The 22,617-nt window shown below is 37.1% G+C and overlaps 1 protein-coding gene and 1 non-coding gene across 4 annotated transcripts in view; one reads left to right on the top strand and one right to left on the bottom strand.

Annotated features, from left to right (window-relative positions):
- COPB1 (COPI coat complex subunit beta 1) overlaps nt 1–22,617 on the bottom strand; it is a 42,639-nt gene that overhangs the window by 7,311 nt on the left and 12,711 nt on the right. For all 3 annotated transcript variants that reach the window (XM_003777804.5, XM_009246591.4, XM_054525938.2), the window contains exons 7-18: nt 21,555–21,692; nt 18,219–18,338; nt 16,188–16,295; nt 15,957–16,103; nt 14,766–14,911; nt 12,105–12,201; nt 10,959–11,119; nt 9,665–9,785; nt 4,506–4,733; nt 3,848–4,027; nt 1,473–1,617; nt 97–216 (exon numbers count right to left, since the gene is read on the bottom strand). In XM_003777804.5, coding sequence (XP_003777852.2) covers nt 97–216; nt 1,473–1,617; nt 3,848–4,027; nt 4,506–4,733; nt 9,665–9,785; nt 10,959–11,119; nt 12,105–12,201; nt 14,766–14,911; nt 15,957–16,103; nt 16,188–16,295; nt 18,219–18,338; nt 21,555–21,692 — 1,711 coding nt within the window. The remainder of the gene's footprint in view (nt 1–96; nt 217–1,472; nt 1,618–3,847; nt 4,028–4,505; nt 4,734–9,664; nt 9,786–10,958; nt 11,120–12,104; nt 12,202–14,765; nt 14,912–15,956; nt 16,104–16,187; nt 16,296–18,218; nt 18,339–21,554; nt 21,693–22,617) is intronic.
- On the top strand, nt 14,100–14,161 carry LOC112135598 (U7 small nuclear RNA). Its single transcript, XR_002916859.2, has one exon. It is a non-coding gene; the product is annotated as a U7 small nuclear RNA (small nuclear RNA).

Below are 22,617 nucleotides of genomic sequence, written 5' to 3'. Positions count from 1 at the left end.
TTTAGATCCTCTCCTCATACAATGTCCCAGCTACTCACTATAGAAATTCTTCAGTAAAAGTATTCAAACATTACATGCCATAAAACAGCACCTTACCTATATTACCAAAAATTATTCCATTTTCTGTTGATGCTACTTTGACGTTAGCTTTAATATTTGCGAAGTCATGAGGAGCAAGAGTCAAAGGAGACGGCTTTTCCACAAGTTTCAGATCCCCTGAAAGAAAGAGTTTGGATATGGCTAAAAATATATATATATATATATATACACACACACACACACACACACACACACACTAACCATAAAACCTTAAATGTATGCAGCTTAATAGTTTCTAGGAAAATAAGGAATATGACGAATATGAGAAGAGTATGAATCAAATATAATGAGGACAAAATAAAGAAACCACTTAACCATCCTTATTATTCACCATCAATAGGCATATTTTCTTTTAAAAGCTAATAGGATCTCGGAATAATTCCATATTTAATTTGTGGGAAGGGAGGATACTTTGAGCCTACCATTTATTTATTTATTTTGAGATAGGGTCTTGCTTTGTTACCTAGGCTGGAGTGCAACTGCCTGATCATAGCTCACTACAGCCCTGATCTTCCAGGCTCAAGCGATCCTCCTACCTCAGCCTCCTGAGTCGCTGGGATTACAGGAGTGGCCCACCACACCTGGCTAATTTTCTTGATTTTTTGTAGAGATTGGGGTCATTTTATTTCAATGAATTAATGCAAACTTCTCAAAAAGCTTAAGTCTTAAACTATATACTTCATTATGAAGAAAGATAAAACAATCTGCAAAAAGATTTGTAAATGCTTAAGAAACATGGTTTTTTATACAGCCATCGAGCTATGCTGAGGACAACAGGGCAAAAGTATGTTTTCCCCTTGATATCTTGAAGTTCCTTAACTCTTGCATAAGCCATATGAAATTTGATGGGGGTACTGCATTGTTCCCATATACAATTTATATTTTCCAACTTCAAAACCAGATGTGGAAGTAAGCAGTCTGACTCATGTGTCTTTACTAAGAAAAAAAAATGCATCTCATATTGCTAAATGTAATATGATTTATTACTTTGGTCACATGTGGCATCTAACAGTTATGCATTCAGAAAATACTTAGTTCTGTAATGAGGCAATTAGAAATTAACTAAGTGAGCTACCTGGTCAATCTGTGACTTAAACAGCTCGTATTATACCTAGAAATACTGACATTTGCTAGATTAAGCTTATTAAATGAATCCATCTGAATGTGCCAAGAGCATAAAAAGTCAGTATGACAGAGGTTCAGAAAACTGGAGTTTAAGGAAACTAAATGATAAATGAAAAACTAAGCCTTGATTCAAAATGTCAGAAAAGGTTCAAGAGAGAATTTTTATACTGAAACCTGTACACCTCCCTTAATCCGTCATAAAGATCTACTATGTGACAATCTCTTTCCTGAATGGTAAGTTTCCTCACCTAGTGTAGCTAATTCTAATGTGCAATTCTGCAAAGTATCACTGGTTTGGTTCACAACAAGTACATCCAAGACAATATCATATTGGTTGACATGAACGTAAGCTTCTGCATAAACAGGATCTGAGAAACCTGTCAATTGGGTGACCTGTCAAAACAAAAACAAAGACATAATCAAATGACAGATGCAATTTCACCAAACATACCCTAGCCAAATGATTAAGTCTGGTAGGTTGTTAACAGAGTTGCTTAGAAGTCATTTTGAGATAGGTAAAATAAAATTGTTTTGTAATGCAGAAATGGAAATCGAAACCAGAATATTAGAAATAACAGGTCCTAGAGTTTAAGACATCTATTTGTTTTTAAGCTCAATAACTCAGTATAAAGTATTATATATGTTGATTTTTGAGCTTATAAGTTCAGTAGTAGAAAAATGTTAAATATATTTAGCAAATACATTAAACATAATCCCAATTTAGCCAATTAAATAAATTTGGATACACTTTCATTTAAATCCCTCACTACTTGATCTATGAAACTCAGGATCCAAATAAAATCCAAATCATGTGGTAGCCCTTGCTCCACAAACTGAGGAACTAAACAGATTATATAGTAAGAAATGATTGTAATGGCACAAAGATAAAATTACAAATGCCCTCCCACTCCAAATTTAAACACACCCAAAGCATAGCACTTTAAAAAAGTAATATTGTCACCAAAAGCATAGGCAATAAAAGAAAAAATAGATTAAACATCAAAATTAAACACTTTTGTGCATCAAATATTATCAACAGAATGAAAAGGCAACCCACAGAATGGAAGAAAATATTTGCAAATCATGTATCCGATAAGGGGGTTAGTATCCAGAATATTAAGAACTCCTAAAATTCAAACAAAAAAACCAAACAACCCAATTTAAAAATAGGCACAGGACTTGAACAAACATTTCTCCAAAGAAAATATACAAATGGCCAATAAGCACGTGAAAAGACACTCAACATCACTAATCATTAGGAAAATGCAAATCAAAACCACAATGAGATACCACTTCACATACCCATTAAGATGGCTATCATCAAAAAAACAAAACAAGTATTGGCAAGGATATGGAGAAATTGGAACTCTCGTGCGCTGCTGGTAAGAATGTAAAATAGTGTAGCTACCATGAAAAACACAATGGAGGTTCCTCAAAAAATTAAAAGTACAATTATCATATTAGCCAGCAATTCTGCTTCTAGATATTTACCCAAAAGAACTAAAAGCAGGGACTTGAACAGATATTTGCACATCTGTGTTAATAGCAGCATTCTTCACAGTAACCAGAAGGCAGAAGCAATCCACATATCCAGGGATGGATATATGTATAAACAGAATGTGGCATATACTTACAATGTAATATTATTCAGTCTTAATAAGGAAGGAAATTCTGATACATGCTATAACATGAATGAATCTTGAAGACATTATACTGAGTGAAATATGCCAGTCACAAAAGGAAAAATACTGTATTGTTTTACTTCTATGAGGTACTTAATAGTCAAAATCACAGAGACACAAAGTAGAATGGTGGCTGGGGTAAGCAGGGGTTGAGGGGAAGTAGGAATGAGGAGTTACTGTTTAATGGACATAGTTTCAGCTTTGCAAGATGAAAACAGTCCTGGAGATGGCTGCATAACAATGTGAATTTAATTAATGCCACAGAACTGTACACTTACAAATGGGTTAAAATGGCAAATCTTTTGCAACTTTAACTACAATTCAAAAAAACTTAAAAACTATTATAAATGTAGTATTATTGATATCAATTCCCAATTTTAAGGGAGAGAAATTGCTTTAGTAATTCCAATTCTGCTATTGACCTTATCTTAAACAAAAGCAATGTAAGACTGTTCACTCAGTCTAATAGATGAGGGATCACTGATTCTTTAATTTATATATTTAAGAGAGTAGAATCATTTTCCTAATAAAATTCTATATGGAACTCAATATATTAAGAATATAAAAGTAGAACTGCTCTGTTTAAAGTAGCAGAGAATAAGAGAAGGTGAGGTCAAGGTGTGGGAAGAGGCCAGGGCTGTTGCCTGTTCAGCTTCCCTTTAAAAACCTCAGCTAAGCTTAAGGATCCCCTTCCCTCACCTTCTATTTATTGGTCTACGATTCCAGACACAACTGGATTGAGTTAAACCATCTGATGGACTTACAGTACTATCACATATAGTAGTAAGGTACTTCATCAGCTTCTGAGTTTCAACTGAGGTTTAATGGACCTATCACAGTGACTTGACAAAACAGTTATCTTTCTTTTAAAAACAGCAGCACTAACAACTTCCTTAAGGAGTCAATTTAAATAATTTAGAGTCTATCAGACATTTTGTTACCTTGTTAAGTTTAGATGCTAGGGGATCTGCTGCCTCTTTCCTCTGTGTGTTACCCATTGCTGCCAGCAAACTCAGCTGAAACTGATCTTCCTTGCAGTTCATTTCATTCTTAGCAGTTAGTTGCATGAAGGAAATGGGGTCATCAGGCTGTACTGTCACATTCCTCTTTTCAGATTCTTTCTGTGTTGAGAATATAACAAAGTCTCTCTTTAATACGAAAAGAGTTTTTTAGAGGCCTTTGACAGAGACAGCCCTCACATATGAAGACTGAAAAATCAACAAAACAACAAGAAAACCCACAAAGCACTTTTCTTTTCTTTCTTTTTTTTTTTTCCTGAGATAGGCTCTTACTCTGTTGCCCAGGCAGAGTGCAGTGGTATGATCACAGCTCACTGCAACCTCGAACTCTTAGATTCAAATGATCCTTCCTCCTCAGCCTCCCAAGTAGCTGGAATGACAGGCACATACCACCATGCCTGGCTAATTTTCTCATTTTTTTTGTTGAGACAGGGGCTTGTTATGTTGCCCACACTGGTCTCAAACACCTGGCCCCAAGGAGTCCTCCTGCCTCAGCCTCCCAAAGTGCTGGGATTACAGGTGTGAGCCACTGCACAAAGAGACACAAAACACTTTTGTTGCTTCATCATATATACCTTACCTTTTGGGATAATTTCTCTTCTTCTAGTTTAGCAGATAACATGTGAGAAAGGGACTGTCTGCATTCCTTATTGAAAATGTCATTCATTAAAGGTGAACATTCAGACAAGACCTTGAGGCACAGGGAAATTCTATCCACGTCATCATCAGTAATTGGCTTCTTAGGAAGAGAGGATTTTCCCAAATGCAGGATAGTAGCCATGAGCAACATAGCCTCAGCAACAAAAGACTAAAAAAATAGAGAAATGGTTTATTGATATTGTCATGATTCTCAGATTGCAATCATGTCACTTCATTATAACTCACAATCTAAATTTTCACTTCACCTGAATAAGATTTCAAATTCTTTGGATTTTATGTCCATATCTGTTTTTGCATTCTTCTCCTTCCTTTCTACTCTTAACTGCCACTCTCTAAGACCTGCATTAATCCTCAATTAGAGACAGCAGAGGCTTTTTAACTGTTTTCCCTTGCTCCAGTCCTTCCCTGTAACCACTTCACGTGCTGATACTGTCCTTTTTAATCCCAACTACAGAAAAGTTAAAAGAATGATACACTTTACCAACTGTTAACATTTTGCCACATTTGCTTACCTATTCTATATATGTACACTTATTTTTTTTGGCTAACATATGAAAAAGTCTTCACCTCATAAATGCGTCAGCATTCATCTCCTAAGAGTCAGAACAGTTTCCTACAAACCACAATTTCATTTTCTCACCTGAAAAATTCAACAATCCCAATATACAGCTTCTATACTCTGAATTCAAATAAATCTCCCTAAATTGTCTTAAAATGTTTTTGTTTTTATTTTTTAAATCCAGGATCAGCTTCATGCATTTTATCCCTCTTAATCTAGACCAGTTCTCTGCCTTTTTGTTTTTAATCACACTAACTTTTTTAGAGAACTGAGGCCAGTTGTTTTATAGAATATCCCACACTTTTGATTAGAATACCAGATAGGTGATGTTTTGTATGTCACACTGTATTGCATCACAAGGTACCTAAAGTTAGGCTGTCCAATTATTGTGTTGCTAAGCGTGATCACCTGATTCTGCTATCTTAATTTTTATACTGCGCCAATCATTTCACTCCCTATGTAAATACCTTTAATGAATGTCAGCCTTCATACTGAAGTCCGTATTACTTAACCCGCTATTCAAAGTCTTCCACAAGTGATTGCAACTTACTTTTTTAGTCTCATGTAGCATTATCCTGACACATATGCTCTAAGTCCTTGCCAAATTGCCTTTGGCTGAGTACTGATATGCACACATGCATGAAAAACTACTGGAGGCCTGGGAAAAACCAGCAGAAGAGTAACTATATATCCCCCAAGCTTGGATACTGTCTCCAAAAGGAGAGGAAACAGAGGAGGGGACAGAAAAAAAAAATCTGAGGAAATGACTGAAAATTTCCCAAACTGATGGAGATATAAGCCTGCAAACCCAACAAGCTCAATGAACCACAAGTATAGCAAACATGAAGAAAACCACACTAAGGCATATCCTAATCAAATTACTGAAACCCAGTGAAAAGGAGAAAATCTAAAACCAGTGGAAGAAATACACACACACACACACACACACACACACTCCACCCAGGGAGATAAGAATGACAGTAGACTTCTCACCAAAAAGCCAGAAGACAATGGAGCTTTACCTTTACACTACTGGAAAAAAAAAAAACAGAAGACTTAGAATCCTATACCCACAAAGGTAACTTTCTAAAGTGTATAAAAAATAGGCTTTTTCCAGACAAAAACTGGAACAATCTGTTGCCAACAAATCTGCACTATAAGAAAAGTTAAAGCAAATTCTTTAGGCAAAAGACGTATGATACCAGAAACTTAGTCCTACACAAAGAAATGAAGAGTGTTGGAAATGGCATAAATGAAGGAGTGCTGGTGAGATCATAAGCAACTAAACTTCCTTCTTGTACCAAACAGTGCAAACATTATTAACTCGGTATGTTACAAGAAACTGGCTCTTTTAAGCAGGTATCAGTAAACACTCCCAACTTCCAGAAGTGATGCAACCAGGAGAGGAAAGCAAATTCAACACTGAGATAAAAAAATGTTGGAGGCTTTTAAAAAACATACTTTCAAGATTATACTGTGACCAGACCTGAATAAATAAATGCCCACAAAAGAGTTAAAAAATAAATTATTGCTCATAAATTAAATCAATTAAGGGATAATATACCTTGTAAATTATCTGGCTCTCATTTATGGCTTTTCTTATAATGGAACTAAAACAGAAACAAAACAAACCTGGCCAGGCACGGTGGCTCATGCCTGTAATCCCAGCATTTTGGGAGGCCGAGGTGGGCAGATCACCTGAGGTCAGCAGTTCGAGACCAGCGTGGTCAACATGGTGAAACCCCAGTCTCTACTAAAATTACAAAAAAAATTAGACAGGCATGGTGGCAGGCACCTGTAGTCCCAGCTACACGGGAGGCTGAGCCAGGAGAATCGCTTGAACCCAGGAGGCGGAGGTTGCAGTGAGCTGAGATCATGCCACTGCACTCCAGCCTGGGCAACAAGAGCGAGACTCCGTCTAAAAAAAATTTTTTTTTAGATCAAGCTGTTAGTCTCCAAAAACGAAGGAAATATGAGTGATGTGAGTGAAACTGTTTCAATTTAGAAACCTGCTGTATAGACAACCAACATAATACAAAGCTGAAGGAATCAAAAGGAGTCCCATTTCTACAGGCCCAATTTGAATGTTAGAAATTGCTGTGGTAGGACATTGTAACCAACTCTGCCCTACTACCACAAATGTTCTATGGATTCTGTTTCTTAAATAATAAGAGTTGAAACTACTTGATCAGTGGCTGCAGAATGGATGTTGTCTTAGCAGGCATGAAAACATTCATTTCTTTCTACACCTCCATCAGAGCTCTTGGATGACCAGCTAAATTGTCAATGAACAGTAATATTTTAAAAGGAGTCTTTTATTTCTGAGCAGTAGGTCTCAATGGTGAGTTTAAAATACTTAGTAAACCATCCCATAAAGAGGATGTGCTGACATCCAGGCTTTGTTGTTCCACTGACAGAGCACAGACAGAGTTGATTAAGCATAACTCTTAAGAGCCCTAGGATTTTCAAAATGGGAAATGAGCAATGGCTTCAACTTACTGGTTGTATTAGCCCTTACCAAAAGAGTCAGCCTATCCTTTGAAGCTTTGAAGCCAGGCACTGACTTCTCCTCTCTAGCTACCAAAGTCCTAAATGGCATCTTCTTTCAATATAAGGTTGTTCAGTCTACACTGAAAATCTGTTGTTTAGTGTGGTCACCTTCACCAATGATCTTGGCTAGATCTTCCAGATAACTTGCTACACCTTCTCCATTAGGACTTGCTACTTCATGTCAAACTTTTACATTATGAAGACGGGCTTATTTCCTTAAACCTCATGAACCAACCTCTGCTAGCTTCAAACTCTTCTTCTGAAGCTTCCTCACCTCTCTCGGCCTTCATGGAATTGAAGGGAGTTAAGGTCTTAGTCTGGATTAGGCTTTTGGCTTAAGGGAATCTTGTGGCTGGTTTTATCTTCTATCCAGACCACTCAAACTTTCTATCAGCAATAAAGCTATTTCACTTTCTTTCTTCTTCTTCTTTTTTTTCCTCGAGATGGAGTCTTGTTCTGTCTCCCAGGCTGGAGTGCAGTGGCGTGATGTCAGCTCACTGCAACCTCTGCCTCCCATGTTCAAGCAATTCTCCAGCCTCAGCCTCCCAAACAGCTGGGAGTACAGGCGCCTGCCACCACACCTGGCTAATTTTTTTATTTTTAGTAGAGACAGGTTTCACCATGTTGGCCAGGCTGGTCTCGAACTCCTGACCTCGTGATCTGCCTGCCTCTGGCCTCCCAAAGTGCTGGGATTACAGGTATGAGTCACCACGCCTGGCAGCTGTTTCACTTTCTTATCATTCATGTGTTTACTGGAGTAGCACTTTTAATTTCCTTTGAGAGCGTCTCCTTTGCATGCATAACTTGGCTACCTACTTGGCAAAAGCAGCCTAGCTTTTGGCTTAGCTCAGCTTTTGACATGCCTTCCTTACTAAGTTTAATTATTTCTCACTTTTGATTTAAAGTGAAAGACATGTGACTCTTCCTTTCACTTAGCAGCCATTGTAGGATTATTAACCGGCCTAATTTCAATATTGTGGTATCTCAGGGCATAGAATAGGGAGGCCCAAAGAGGAAAGAGACGGGGTAACAGCCAGTTGGTGAAGCAGTCGGAACACACGCAACAATTATTGATTACATTTACTATTTTATACAGGAATGATTCCTGGCATCCCAAAACAACTATGATAGTAACATTAAAGATCACTGATCACAGATCACCATAATGGATGTAATAATAATAATGAAAAAGTTTGAAATATTGTGAGAATTACCAAAATGTAACACAGAGATATGAAATGAGCATATGCTTATTTGGAAAAATGGTGCTAACAGACTTGCTCAACTCAGGGTTCCCACAAACCTTCATTTGTTTAAAAAAAAAAAAAAAAACAGTATGTGCAAAGTACAATAAAATGAAGTATGCCTGTAAATGCTATGTAAATAATTGTTACACTGTATTGTTTTCAAATTTCTATTATTTTTTACTGTTTATCGTTTTTAAAAAAAAGATATTTTCAATCCATAGTTGGTTGAATCTGCAGGTGCAGAAGCTGTGAATATGGAGGCCCAACTGCATACCATTGTAAATGGGTGTTTGGTTAGAACGGTCAGAAGCTACAATGCAGGTATGAACTACAGATGAGAATAACTTAAGAGACATTCTGGGATAAAACAGACAATGACCGAATGGATACAGATGCTGGAGAGAAGGACATTTCCTTCACTGGTCCTGAACTAATCCCAGCAAACTGAGGTGACTTCATAAATCCTTTCTCTTCCACTGGAATAATCACATGACATTGTTATTGTATTACTTTGTCAATTTTAATTTTTTTAAAGCCCAAACAGAAGAGGAAGATACTTTATCAATTTTAGAGTAATATATTACTGTGTCCACTTCTGCTATTAAATCATAAACTCTTTCATGATAGAAACTTAGCATTAATTTTTGAGTCCCTCACTGTTCAATGCATATAGTACGCACTCAATGTTTAATTGTTGGGTAAATGTAAAATAAATGAACTTACATTTTGCTTTTTCTTCTCCTGAACCAAAGCTACATAGCGCAATGCAATCTTGGTCAGAGTTGTGGCAAGGGAGGCAGCAACAAAGAAATCTCCATCTAGAAGGAATCCTCTCAAGGGAGGTCTGCAAAGCAACCAAGGAAAATCAAACCTACCAACTTGTTAAGCAGCATGCAGCTTCTGTATAAATGATTGATATAGGCCTATTAAACATTCTTATTACCATCCTTCAGTGATAAGGATACCTCAGCTAACTAACTCCTTAGCTTCTAGAAGAAAGAAGGAAAAAGAAAAATAATACATGACTTTAAAACTTATCGTTGGCCAGGTGCAGTGGCTCACGCCTGTAATCCCAGCACTTTGGGAGGCCAAGGCAGGCGGATTACCTGAGGTCAGGAGTTCGAGGACAGCCTGGCCAACATGGTGAAACCCCGTCTCTACTAAAAATACAAAAATTAGCTGGGCATGGTGGCACACACCTGTAATCCCAGCTACTCAGGAGACTGAGGCAGGAGAACTGCTTGAGCCCAGGAGACAGGTTGCAGTGAGCCATGATCGCGCCATTGCACTCCAGCCTGGCCGACAGAGCAAGATTCTGTCTCAAAAAAAAAAGAAAACTTATCTTTGAATGACACAAAAGCCAACAGAATATGGAAAGATAAAATATTTAATTAGGGGCATACGTAATTGCAGCTAATGAAGTACATCCAAATTCCAGCTTACCTATTTATTTATTGGATAAGCCTCAAATTCTTCTTCCATAAAATGGAGATAATATATTCTATCTCAAAGGCTTATTGTCAAGACTATATGAGACAAACTACTTAGCACAATGCCTAGCACTTAGTGGGTATTCAATAAAATTTTAGGCATAGATTTCACCATCTTCACCATTAAAATTTACTTAATAGAAAAATGCACAATTTTATTCCATCATTTAGAAATTGAAAAATCTTCAAAATGTTTTCAGATTCTAATAAACAACAAAACTCAAACATCTTCAGTTACCACCACTTAGCATTTTCTGAGTAAAAATAATTTGAGTTTAAATAGAACAGTTATTTCCATAAAAACACTGGAAGGGACAGAGGATTAAAACCATCAATACAATTCCTAGGGGGAAGAACTTAAACATCTTCCGCTTCTCAAGTACCTTAAATGGCATTTAAGTACCTTAAATGGCAAAGATTTTCATTTTGGTTGCAAAAGCAAGAGAAAAGAAATCATTTGACTGTTTTACATATAAGAGTAATAATAAAAGTAGTACAGCTGGCAGGGTATATGTGCCATAAATTACCTGTCTTCCTCTTTCTTGGTGGGTCTAGAACTGCTAAGGGCACTCTGAGTTGCATAGGTACCCATTTCAGTAACCAATTTCTGAACTGGCCCTACAGTTATTTCTTCTTCAGGTTTTAATTCACCAGCTTCTTTCTTTATTTCTGACTCTACAATTGGGATCTAAAAGTCAATTGGAAACATCATTTTAGTTGGAAACATCATTTTAGTAATAGTATCAACAGCAAGCAAAATTATATTTAAATATTTGATCGTTTCTCTAAAAAAGGCATTACCCTAATGGGATTTTTGGAACTGGGAACTCTGCTTTCAATTTATTTCCTTCCCAGGATAATGTAGTAGGTAGAATAGGGGCTTCAGAGACGGATATTCCAGGGTTTGAATTCTCACTCTGACACTTACTACTTTGGACCTCAGTTTCTTAATCTGTTAAGTGGAAATCTTAACTCTTTCCACACATTTTACCTAATAGAAAAATGCATTGGACAGTGTCTAACACAAAGTAGATGGTCATTAAGCCGTATTCCTCTTCTTCATTCCTTTCCTTGAAATTTTAACCAAAACAGTACTCATCCTTCTAAAATGAAATAAATCCGACTTATTTGTACATAATAACTTCATCAACTAACTTTTAAATTAACTGAATGGCTATTATGTATTTATTACTCAATACCAGTCCATTACCTAATGTAAGAGCACTAAGAGTATTTAATCATTACCTATTTTAATTTATTTTATAGGTGAAAAAAAACTGATGTCAAGTTAGGTTGAGGAACTTATATTCAAGGTCCTCCAGCTAACTGTTGACAGAACAATGACTAGAACTAATTGTCAGGTCTCCTGATAATTAGTCCACTGTTCTTTCTATTCTACCATAAGGTTGTTAGGATGAAGAATACTGTCAGTTTCAGTGCATAAATATTCTAAAGTCAGACTTACTCTAAGGCATTCTTCCTTCAGAATACAGGCTAAAGCAGAATTTTACAAGCTGCTGCTTTTTTTTTTTTTTTTAATAGACACAGAACATTTTGTTCAAACAAAATCTAACCCAGAAGTGTAAATAATGTAAGCAAATCACTACAAAAAGTCAGATTTTCCTAAAGGAAAAATTACCATATAAAGTAACATTTATTAAAGTAAAACATACCTCTCCAAGGGACCTGCGGATCTCAGTCATCACACTCTGAATGTCTTCCTTAGTACTACAGTATTCTCCCAGGATCCATAATGCTCCTCGGTAAATCCTAGCACAATACAAGATCTGAAACATGAACTTGGCAGACAAATCTTGAAGCAGAGATCTTTCTTTGTTAATTTAAGCTCAAATAAAAACAAGGGCCAGGCGCTCACGCCTGTAATCCCAGCACTTTGGGAGGCCGAGGCAGGCGGATCACAAGGTCAGATCGAGACCATCCTGGCTAACATGGTGAAACCCCGTCTCTACTAAAAATACAAAAAAATTAGCCAGGCATGGTGGCGGGCGCCTGTAGTCCCAGCTACTCGGGAGGCTGAGGCAGGAGAATGGCGGCAACCCGGGAGGCGGAGCTTGCAGTAAGCCAAAATCGCACCACTGCACTCCAGGCTGGGTGATAGAGCGAGACTCCGTCTCAAAAAGAAAAAAAGAAAAAAAAACAAGGGCCAGGCACGGTGGCTTACGCCTGTAATGCCAGCACATTGGGAGGCTGAGGCCAGCGGATCACTTGACCTAGGAGCTCGAAACCAGCCTGGGCAACACGGTGAAACCCCATCTCTACTAAAAATACAAAAATCAGCCGGGCATGGTGGTGCACATCTGTAATCCCAGCTACTGAGGAAACTGAGGCATAAGAGCTGCTTGAGGCTGGGCAGGGTGGCTCACGCCTGTAATCCCAGCACTTTGAGAGGCTGAGGTGGGCGGATCACCTGAGGTCGGGAGTTCAAGACCAGCCTCACAAACATGGTGAAACCACGTCTCTACTGAAAATACAAGAAAATACAAAAAAAATTAGCAGGATGCAGTGGCACGTGCCTGTAGTCCAGCTACTTGGGAGGCTGAGGCTGGAGAATTGCTTGAACACGAGAGGCGGAAGCTGCAGTGAACAGAGATCACGCCACTGCACTCTAGCCTGTGAGACAGAGCAAGACTCCATCTCAAAAAAAAAAAAAAAAAAAAAAGAACTGCCTGAATCCAGGAGGCGGAGGTTGCAATGCCCTGAGATAGCGCCACTGCACTCCAGCCTGGGTGACAGAGTGAGCTTCTGTCTCAATAACAAAAAAACAAAAAACAAAAACCAACAAGATTCTGCAGTTCTAAAGTATTTTAGATAAATATTTCAGAAAGAATCTAACAAAACCTAGGTTTCAGTTCTCTCCAGAAATCACAAAGATTAAAAGTAAAATAACTGTTCTTATTAATTATTATTAGGAACATTCTAAAACTGGTAAACCTAGCAGTAAAAATAAAATACCAAAATGTTTCCCAGTAAAGTGTCCATTTAGGACACAGTGAAGGCAAATTTGGCTTTATCTCTTACTACTATAAGAAATGTATTATTTTATGGCCAGACACAGTGGCTCACACCTGTAATCTCAGCATTTGGGGATGATGAGGTGGGAGGATTGCTTTAGTCCAGGAGTTCGAGACCAGCCTGGGCAACAAAGCAAGGCCCTCATCTCTCTTAAAAAAATAAATAAATAAAATAAAGTAAAAACAAAACAAAAACAAAAACAAAAAATCAGGAATGTAGTATTTTAATGTAAAAAGTAATTCACTTTTTATTTTCAGTCACTGAAGAGGCAAGGTGTCGAACTGAACAATGGATACAGAAGAAGTACAAGGGATCAGTAAAAAAATAATAGTAAAGAAAGCAACCATTCATTCACTCATTTAGATTAAAAAAATAAATAGAGACAAAGTCTCACCATGTTGCCCAGGCTGGTCTCCAACTCCTGACATCCAGCAATTCTCCTGCCTTGGCCTCCCAAAGTGCTGGGAATACAGGTGTGAGCCACCATACCCAGCCAACAATTCTTTAGTTTAAAACGTTAAACTGAATAAAGTCCTTAGTCATCTTTCCCCTAAGATTTTAATTAAATTTATTCAGAAAAAATTAATTATAGAAACCAAAGCGCTAAGAGATTATGGCTGTCAAAAACAAATTCTTAGTGTCATAGGTCTTTTAAAATTTGTTTAGCAGCCTTTCTGGTTTTTGCCGGAAAGCCCTCTCACACACACACAAAAAAAGCAAATCCTTAATATGATTTTTTTCTCACAAAGAAAGCAAATCCTGCTCTGCTCACTTCCATAAATATTAATATATTTTCATATCATAAAAACAATTTTGTACTTGTCCCTTCCTAAGTAGACATATTTCAAGTCTGTTACAGACTATCCATCAGATGCTTTAAATGAAGCAAAATTTAGATGCAACAGTCCTTTCTCATTAGCAAAGGCTCTCTGAAGGGAAAGACAGATTTAGGTTGCATTTTCAATCTTTCTCTTCATTAAATGTGAAAGGAAGATATAAATAATAGTAATAGCCAAAAAGTGATGCCATTTAAAAATATGCTCTTTAGTTACTTTAAGATTCACAATGTTTTAGAGAAAATCAGAATAGAGACCCTGAGCTAAATCACTACTAAAAAAATTATTTTGGGCCATTTATTATAGATTAAATGAGAGTGGAGGTAGCGTGATGCTTGTTGTACAAACTTGTCTTATTTTGGCTTGACTGTCCTCTCCATTCTATTTTCTATCAACTGACCCTTTAAAGATAAAAACTGATAAAATGCTTACTTGACCTTACATTTAAGTGTATTTTAAACCTACTTGACAGATTTAATAGCATGAAAGACTTCAAGCATCTTCTCAACAATAAGCATTCTCAGGTTATCAAAGCGCTGAATGGCTTCACGAACAAACTCCAAGACATCAGCAGCTGCTGCTTCATTGTTGTCACTGAGAAATTCCATTAACTAAAAGAAAAAAAAAAAAAGGGAAAATGGAACTAACAATTTTCGAAAAGAAAATTATCTAGGACAAGAAATAAATTAAAAGAATGTAATTCTTTTTTTGTTTTCTAAGAGACAGGGTCTTGCTCTGCTGCCCAGGCTAGAGTACAGTGGCACAATCATAGCTCACTGCAGCCTTGAACTCTTGGGCTCAAGTGATCCTCTGGCAGCCTCAGCCTCCCCAGGAGCTAGGACTTCAGGCATGACACTATGCCTAGCTCATATTAATTTTTTTGCAGAGACAGGGTCTCCCTATATTGCCCTGGCTGGTCTTGAACCCCTGGCCTCAAGTAATCCTCTTGCCTAGCCCTCCCAAAGTGCTCGAATTACAGACATGAAGCGCCATGCCTGACCCTTGTAATTCTTCACAATTTTCAAATACACAACAAAATGTAAATTGAGAGACAAGTACTATTATGTAAACAAAGTCACAATGGCTTTTCCATTTTATGTGCAGCAAAATTTATTTTAAAATTCACTATAAAAGATGAGCTAGAGATCCAAAACTCAAAATAAATAAATGAATTCGATCCTCCTAAATTGTAACTAAAATCATTTCAGAGAGAACTCAAGAGCTCAAAGGCAAAAATCAAATTATAATAACATATCTCACTTATCTGATAGTGACAGCAAAATATTCTAGGTATGTGAATTTTTCCTATAACTGATTCCTTTAAGAGCTAAAGCTATTTAAAATAAATACCTATTTGCTTTACTGAATAATATATATACACAGCATAATTTTACTTTAGGTAACTGTATCATCAATTAAAAGAATATGCAAAGCTTTTTTCTGGTCACTGTTTTTGTTTTTTTGATGAATATGAAAGTGAAAGAAGTCAGTCCTCACCCTTCTGAGTTTAAATGTAGAGGCAGACATAAAGATCACTTCTCACCATGAAATTTAATGGTTCCAGGCAGCTGAGATTTCTGGAGTTTGTCAAATAACTAGATTTTTAAAAAAATTCTTTTAGAGAATTTCAAAATTAAAGTCATCAGAATTACATACCACAGGAATAACATTTGCAGCCATATCTGGAAATCGGACAGAACAGGAATGTAATGTTCGCACTAGGAGTTGTCTGTATTTGTCAGTATCTTCATGCTCAGACACATTATTTGTTTTTATTACTTCCTTCTTCAGGACAATAACCAGCTTATAGAATGAAGTAAAAATAAGTGAGAGTTACATCATATTTGGGCCTGATAGCTACAAAGTGCTGTCAAAGTTTCGTTTTACCTCTTCAACATTCCTAGAAGAGACAAGATCCAGTGCTAACTGTAGAGTTTTCTTTCGTACTTCTAAGTCTGGTGTGCTCAATACTCTTAGGATATCCATAACCAGATCCTAAAAAAGAAGAAAAAATCAAGAATTAACACCAATCTTTCTGGTCACAGGAAAAAAATTCACTGCAGAATGGTGGGGTTTATCTATCATCACTTTAATTCTTTAATCAATAACAAAACCACTAGTGGTGGAAGAACTAGATATTTTGGGTCTCCTGATACATTGCAATATGAAATAATAGCACATGACACATTCAAACTGATAATGTTTACTTTGACTCTGTCAAGCTAAAGCTAAAGCTCCAACTTACAGTTTATAGAAAGTAACAGAAGTCAAAGGAACAAGCTAAACAACATAAGAAAGTAGCCATACACATCCAGAAAGAGGGGCATTTTCTAGTATTACTGGTCTGGTCTCTTCAACGAATCAGTGTCATTAAAAAAAGATACTGTCCAAAATTAAGAGACTGAGAGGGCATAACCACCAGATACAATACATGGTCAAAAATGGGCAAACTAAACAAAAAGGGCTTTTGGGATAACTGGGAAAATCTATATATAGACTTGGTATTAGATAACATTCATAAATTATTAACAATTTTGTTAAATGTGATATTATTTGACTCCACAGGAAAATGTAACATTTAAAAGATGCACACTTAAAAACAATTTGAAACTGATAAAAAAATTCTAAGAGTGAACTCCTGTATATCCTTCACCTACATTCACCAATTAATATCTTCCCACATTTGCTCTTTTCTTTTTTTTGAGATGGAGTCTTGCTCTGTCACCCAGGCTGGAGTGCAGTGGCAAGATCTTGGCTCACTGCAACCTCTGCCTCCTGGGTTCAAGCAATTCTCCTCTCTCAGCCTCCTGAGTAGCTGGGACTACAGTTGCACGCCACCATGTCCAGCTAATTTTTGTATTTTTAATGGAGACAGGGTTTCACCATATAGGTCAGGGTGGTCTCGAACTCCTGACCTCAGGTGATCCACCTGCCTCAGCCTCCCAAAGTGCTGCAATTTTAGGCATGAGCCACCACACCTGGCCCACATTTGCTCTTTACTGCTGATTATTTTAGTGTATCTCTCTCAAGGGTAAGGATAATTTCTTATATAACCACATTATAATTATCAGAGAATTTAACATTGATCAATTAACTAATATACACACCATATTCATATTTCTCAATCTGTGCCAATAATGTCCTTCATAGAAATTTGTTGTTGCTGTTGTTCTGATCCAAGATCAGCACTGCATTTACCTGTCATGGGGTTTTATTTTTATAACCATTATTATTCTCATGGATTAAACAAATATGGTGATAATTTTCTAGAATCAGATCATCTTTTATTCTCAATTGGTATAATAATTTTCCACGAAATGTACATTATATTCAAATTAAAATGAGTATGTCACTATCACTAGGAATAGTCAATACAGTACAAACCGAAAAGATAAAAAAAGATAATACTGATTCACTTCAGAAAAGCATTTTTTTTTTTGAGACAGAGTCTCACTCTGTTGCCCAGGCTGGAGTGCAGTGGCACAATCTCAGCTCACTGCAACCTCTGCCTCCTGGGTTCAAGTGATTCTCCTGCCTCAGCCTCCCAAGTAGTTGGGATTACAGGCGCACTTCACCATGCCCAGCTAATTTTTGTTATTTTTAGTATAGACAGGGTTTTACCATGTTGGCCAGGCTGGTCTCAAACTCCTGACCTCAGATGATGTGCCCGCCTCTGCCTCCCAAAGTGCTGGGATTACAGGCGTGAGCCACCGCGTCCAGCCATTTTAGAAATATTTTTTGTGGTAAAGATAATACCCCAAAAGGCTATGATGACTCAATAGTTAACACTTTAGCTGATCAAAATATAAATTGCTCAGTTTTCAAGCATTTAGGTTAACCAAGATGGGCAAAGCTTGAAAATGACCTACATTTGAAAAATATTTTATTTAGGATCTGTCTTTTTCAGATAACACTTACCTGTAGTACTCGTTCATGAGCAGGATGCTCTTTTAATTCTATCAAGCGATCTAAAACTATGAGTTTTACATTGTTGTCGCTCTCCTTAATAATTAAATCAATGTAACACTGAGCAGCGGCCTACATAAAAAAAGAAATACATTTTAAGAAGTTATTCATCTATCATAAAATCTGAAAATAAGCATGCGCACGCACACACACACACACACACACACACTCCCATGAAGCCAAAATACACTCATTAATCAATCCCTGTACTAGAGTTTATATATTATACATTTTGTTCTGAGGAATGGGTTCCTCTAGTCCCTTGTTATTTTTCAAACTTACAGAAGATTAGAGGCATTACAAATTAAAAGGATGAAAAAAAGCTGCTATAGGTAGAAATACTTACTAACAGCCAAAATTTAAGGGTTGAAACTAAGGAACAAGCCAGAAAAAAGCAGGAAAAGAATCCCAAGAAGTATATCGATTAAGCATATTTCAGTTTAGAGGCAAAGTCTAACTCATCTGCATTGCAGTACAGAAACAACAAGAATATAAAGATCACCCAGAGTTGTTAAAATATTTTAGTATTTATAATAATTATTAATAAGACAAAAAATGTGTAAAGTATTTTAGAATGATAGAATAAAATGTCCATACTGATACAAGGAAAGAAGGAAGGAAAAGAAGGGAGGGAGGGAAGAGAAAGAACAGCTTTTCCTTGCGTAAGAATTCCAATAAATAAATACTGAATGAGAGAAATAGAAAACCACCATTAGAATACCATAGCAATAATTGTTGAAGAAAATCCACTGATGGATGCTAAAATAAATAGGTGTGAATCTGAGGAACAACAGTATATTTGCATAGTTTCAAAGTATCTCCCCCGACAACATTTACTGATTACACTAGAAGAAATCATAAAACTGGAAGATCTAGCAGACAGCGCCTTCACTGATCAAGGTTAACATCATCAGTAATAAGACATACAGACATCATGTACTCCTTGGTAAGATACATTAAGAAGGACACATCACTTCTGTGGTATTCTTTCCAAAAATGTACAACCTCAATCTGAGAAAACATCAGACAAACCCAAGTTGAGGGATATTTTACAAACAAACCAGCCAGTATTCTTCAAATGCGTCAAGGTCATGAAAAATAATAAGTGACTAAGAACTAGCACAGATCGGAGGAGACTATGATATGACCACTGCATACAATATGGGATCCTAGATTAGATCCTGAACAAAAAAAGGACATCAGTGGGAAAACTGATGAAATATGAATAAAGCCTATAGTTTGGTTAATAATATTGTTCTAATGTTAATTTTGTAGTTTTGACAATTATACAATGATTATAGAGGATGTGAACATATGAGAAAGGCTGGGTGAAGAATATACAAGAATGTCGTCCTGGTTGGGCTCACGCCTATAATCCCAGCACTTTGGGAGGTCGAGGCGGGTGGATCACAAGGTCAGGAGATCGAGACCATTCTGGCCAACATGGTGAAACCCTGTCTCTACCGAAAATACAAAAATTAGCTGGGTGTGGTGGCATGCACCTGTAGTCCCAGCTACTCAGGAGGCTGAGGCAGGAGAATCACTTGAACCTGGGAGGCGGAGGTTGCAGTGAGCCAAGATTCCGCCACTATACTCCAGCCTGGGCGACGGAGTGAGACTCCGTCTCAAAAAACAAAAACAAAACAAAAACAACAACAAAAAAGAACTTTGTACTATGTTTGCAATTTTTCTGTAAGTTTAAAATTATTTCAAAATTAAAAATTAAAAAAAGTTCAAGTTTTGGGTAAAGCAGTAAATTCTCCAATTTAAACAATGTGGCTTTTAGAACAGCTCATTCTCTGAATAGATTAGGGGTTGCTGATATAGTCTTGATAGAATAAATTAGAGAAAGGGAGAAAGGTAAATACTCTATTATTGAAAACACTCACTAAAACTTAAAATCTACATGTAACATTTTTCTTTTAATTTTTATTTTCTTAGAGACAGGGTCTCACTCTTTCACCTAGGCTGGAGTAATGATAGCTCACTGCAGTCTTGAACTCCTGGGCTCAAGCTATCCTCATGCCTCAGCCTTCAGAATAGCTGGGACTATAAGCACACACCACCATGCCCAGCTAATTCATATTATTTTTTGTCTTGCTCTGTTGCCTAGGCTGGAGTACAGTGGCACGATAGCTCACTGCAACCTCGAACTCCTGGCCTCAAACGATCATCCCACCTTGGCCTCCCAAAGTACTGGGACTCCAGGCATGCACCACCACACCTAGCACCAGCTAATTAAAAAAAAAAGGTTCTGCACAGATAGGGTCTCTCTTTGTTGCCCAGGCTGGTCTCAAACTCCTGGTTTTAAGCAATCCTCCCAGCTTGGCCTCCCAAAATGCTGGGATTTTAGGTGTTAGCCTCCATGCCCAGCCACACATGTAACTTTTGACTCCCCCAAAACTTTACTACTAATAACCTACTGTTGGCCAGAAGCCTTACCAATGACACAGGTGATTAAAACATGTTTTGTGGCCAGGCGCGGTGGCTCACGCCTGTAATCCCAGCATTTTGGGAAGCCGAGGTTAGCGGATCACTTGAGGTTAGGAGTTCGAGACCAGCCTGGCCAACATGGTGAAACTCCATCTCTACTAAAAATACAAAAAATTAGCTGGGCATAGCGGTGGGCACCTGTAATCCCAGCTACTCGGGAAGCTGAGGAGGGAGAATTGCTTGAACCCAGGAGGTGGAGGATGCAGTGAGCCAAGATTGCCTCACTCCAACCTGGGTGACAAAGCAATACCTTGACTCAAAACAAAACAAAACAAAACAAAACAAAAACCCATATTTTGTATGTTAAATGTATTATATAATGTATTCTTATAATAAAGTAAGCTAGAAAAAAGAAAATGTTAAGAAAAGTGTAAGGAAAATATTTACTACTCATTAAGAGGAAGTAGATCATAAAGGTCTTCATCCCCAACCTCTTTACACTGCGTAGGCTGAGGAGGAGGAGGAGGAAGAGGAAGAGGGATTAGTCTTGCTGTCTCAGGAGTAGCAGAGGTAGAAAGAAAGTCCATGTATAAGTGGACCTGCACAGTTCGAACCTGTGTTGTCAGAGGTTAACTGTACTGTCATTCTCTGTCTGTATCTATATATGTGTGTATGAAAGCAGGAAGGAAGAAAAGAAGGAAGGTTGAAAAATGTAAAGCATCAAATAATTTTATAAATTTGTAGTTATTCTCTCTGTGCCATGTAACCACATAGTGAATTGAAATGTCACTAAATCATGAGTGCTAAGACAGAAAATCTATCATCTAATCTGGCCCCAAAAGAAATACACAGTACCTTGATTGCAGTTGGTGCACTAGAGAGTGTCACTAACGTCCCAGCAGCTTCATATTTTACGGCAGGGCTGGATGACTGTAATAAGTTATAGATGCAGCGAATAAAACGAGCTCTTTCTGATGGATTAGCATGACAGACCTGGAGAAGAAAACATTAACATTTCAACCGATTTCAGGAACGCTTGTTTTCAAACGGAGTTTTTTCATGAATGTCAGCTTATGGGATGCTAATTTTCTCAATATGAAAGCTAAGAACAGTCTTATGAGGACATATGAAAATATCAGCCAAAATGGGATGAGATACTATGACACACCATCGGTAATTTCAGAAAGAAGTAAGTTACAGGCCAACAAAAACATAGATAAGAAATGGCTTTACTAGATAGGATGGTGTGAACAAAATAATTTTTACAGCTGTGCACTTATTTATTCATCCCATCATAATTTATATTTTTACTGTTTCGTAAAAGGTTTCCTGATGACTTAAAATATGTGTATGCTATACACAAGTGAAAGAGAAAAAGAAAATGTAAAGTAACAAAAATAAGGACACGTTAACCCAGTACACTAATATGGGTACTGTCACAGGATATTAGATTTGGTCCTAAATGTTTATTCTGGATGCCAAAGGGAAACATGACGGATGATATAAATCTCAATAGCTAATAAAAGGAAAATACCAGTTTTTCAAGCAAGAAAGGTAACACATTTTTCCCAAGTACTACTGCTTATTATTTGAGACTATATTCAACATTGGAGAGAAAACTAAAAATTTCTATCCCATTCTAAATGTATCCTGATACCTTTACTTGTATAGCAAATATCCCTTATTTTTTCTCTTTTGAAGTCAGTATTTGTAGTAGATTTTCCTAAAATATATATAGTCAAATCTCTATTACAGGGACATCACTTAAAAGTTATTTCCTTTTACTATAACACGGACCCTACTAAACAAGTCATTAGATAGCAGGGAACCACTAATTTTGAGAACCTCAGTGGCATCCTAAACTATACACATGAATTAAAAAGAACTATAGGCTGGACATGGTGGCTCACACCTGTAA

The sequence above is a fragment of the Pongo abelii genome, chromosome 9, assembly GCF_028885655.2.
Source record: "Pongo abelii isolate AG06213 chromosome 9, NHGRI_mPonAbe1-v2.0_pri, whole genome shotgun sequence".
Lineage (NCBI taxonomy): Eukaryota > Metazoa > Chordata > Mammalia > Primates > Hominidae > Pongo > Pongo abelii.
This window is presented reverse-complemented; position numbering and strand designations above follow the sequence as displayed.